Raw genomic sequence first — 755 nt, forward strand, 5'->3', positions numbered from 1 at the left:
AGGAGTGAGAAGTGATCTCCTGGATAGCAAGAGAGGGGGATTGGGAGGACTTATTCTTGGAGAGCAAGTCATTTAGGACTTGTTCAATGCTGGTTGCAATTGTCTCAGCATTGATTTTTCCAGTCACGGCCTGTGTGACTAGTTCAGTCAATTTATCCTTTAGGACCGTGGTCTTTATGAAGATGGTCCTGGGCAGTGGTTTTGGTCCTTCAGTTGGAGCCCTGGAGGTAGATCTGGCTCTGGGTTTTGATACTGATCTGGTTCTGGTTCTGGAGTTGGAGTGCCTGCTTAGCTCCTCCTGGGTGTAGAATCTCCTCCTGGGTAGAGGTTTGGGGGCCGCTCTTCTTCTTGATGGGTCCCTTTTGTCTTTGGGGAGGGCAGCAATTACCCTTGCTACCCTTTCAGGGCATCCCCAGGCCATTGCAGTATGCCCTTTTTTGCAATTAGAGCACTTTTTCACAGTGGGTATTCCAGCAGCCTTCTTGTCAATGCACTCCTGTGTGGGGTGCTTAAGGCTGCAGACAGCACAGGTTGGGACCTTTGCTTGGCATTGGTCCTTGTGATGCCCAAACTTCTGGCAGTTGTAACATCTGAGGGGATCTGGGTAATACTTGTTGACCCTGAAGCTGCCGAAGATGCCAAGATCGACTCTTCGTGGGTGTGGACCCTTGAATGTCACTAGTATGGCTTTGGTAAGGAAGCCTGCCTTGTTCTTCATGCGTTCTGCTGCAGTGATGTTGGTTAATTTTAATAGG

The 755-nt window shown here is 49.4% G+C and overlaps 1 protein-coding gene across 1 annotated transcript in view; it reads left to right on the forward strand.

Moving 5' to 3' along the window:
* Positions 1 to 562: 562 nt before the first annotated feature.
* LOC137648186 (uncharacterized) overlaps positions 563 to 755 on the forward strand; it is a 7117-nt gene continuing 6924 nt past the window's right edge. Inside the window, exon 1 of the mRNA XM_068381114.1 lies at positions 563 to 658. Coding sequence (XP_068237215.1) covers positions 563 to 658 — 96 coding nt within the window. The remainder of the gene's footprint in view (positions 659 to 755) is intronic.

Source organism: Palaemon carinicauda, chromosome 10, assembly GCF_036898095.1.
Source record: "Palaemon carinicauda isolate YSFRI2023 chromosome 10, ASM3689809v2, whole genome shotgun sequence".
Lineage (NCBI taxonomy): Eukaryota > Metazoa > Arthropoda > Malacostraca > Decapoda > Palaemonidae > Palaemon > Palaemon carinicauda.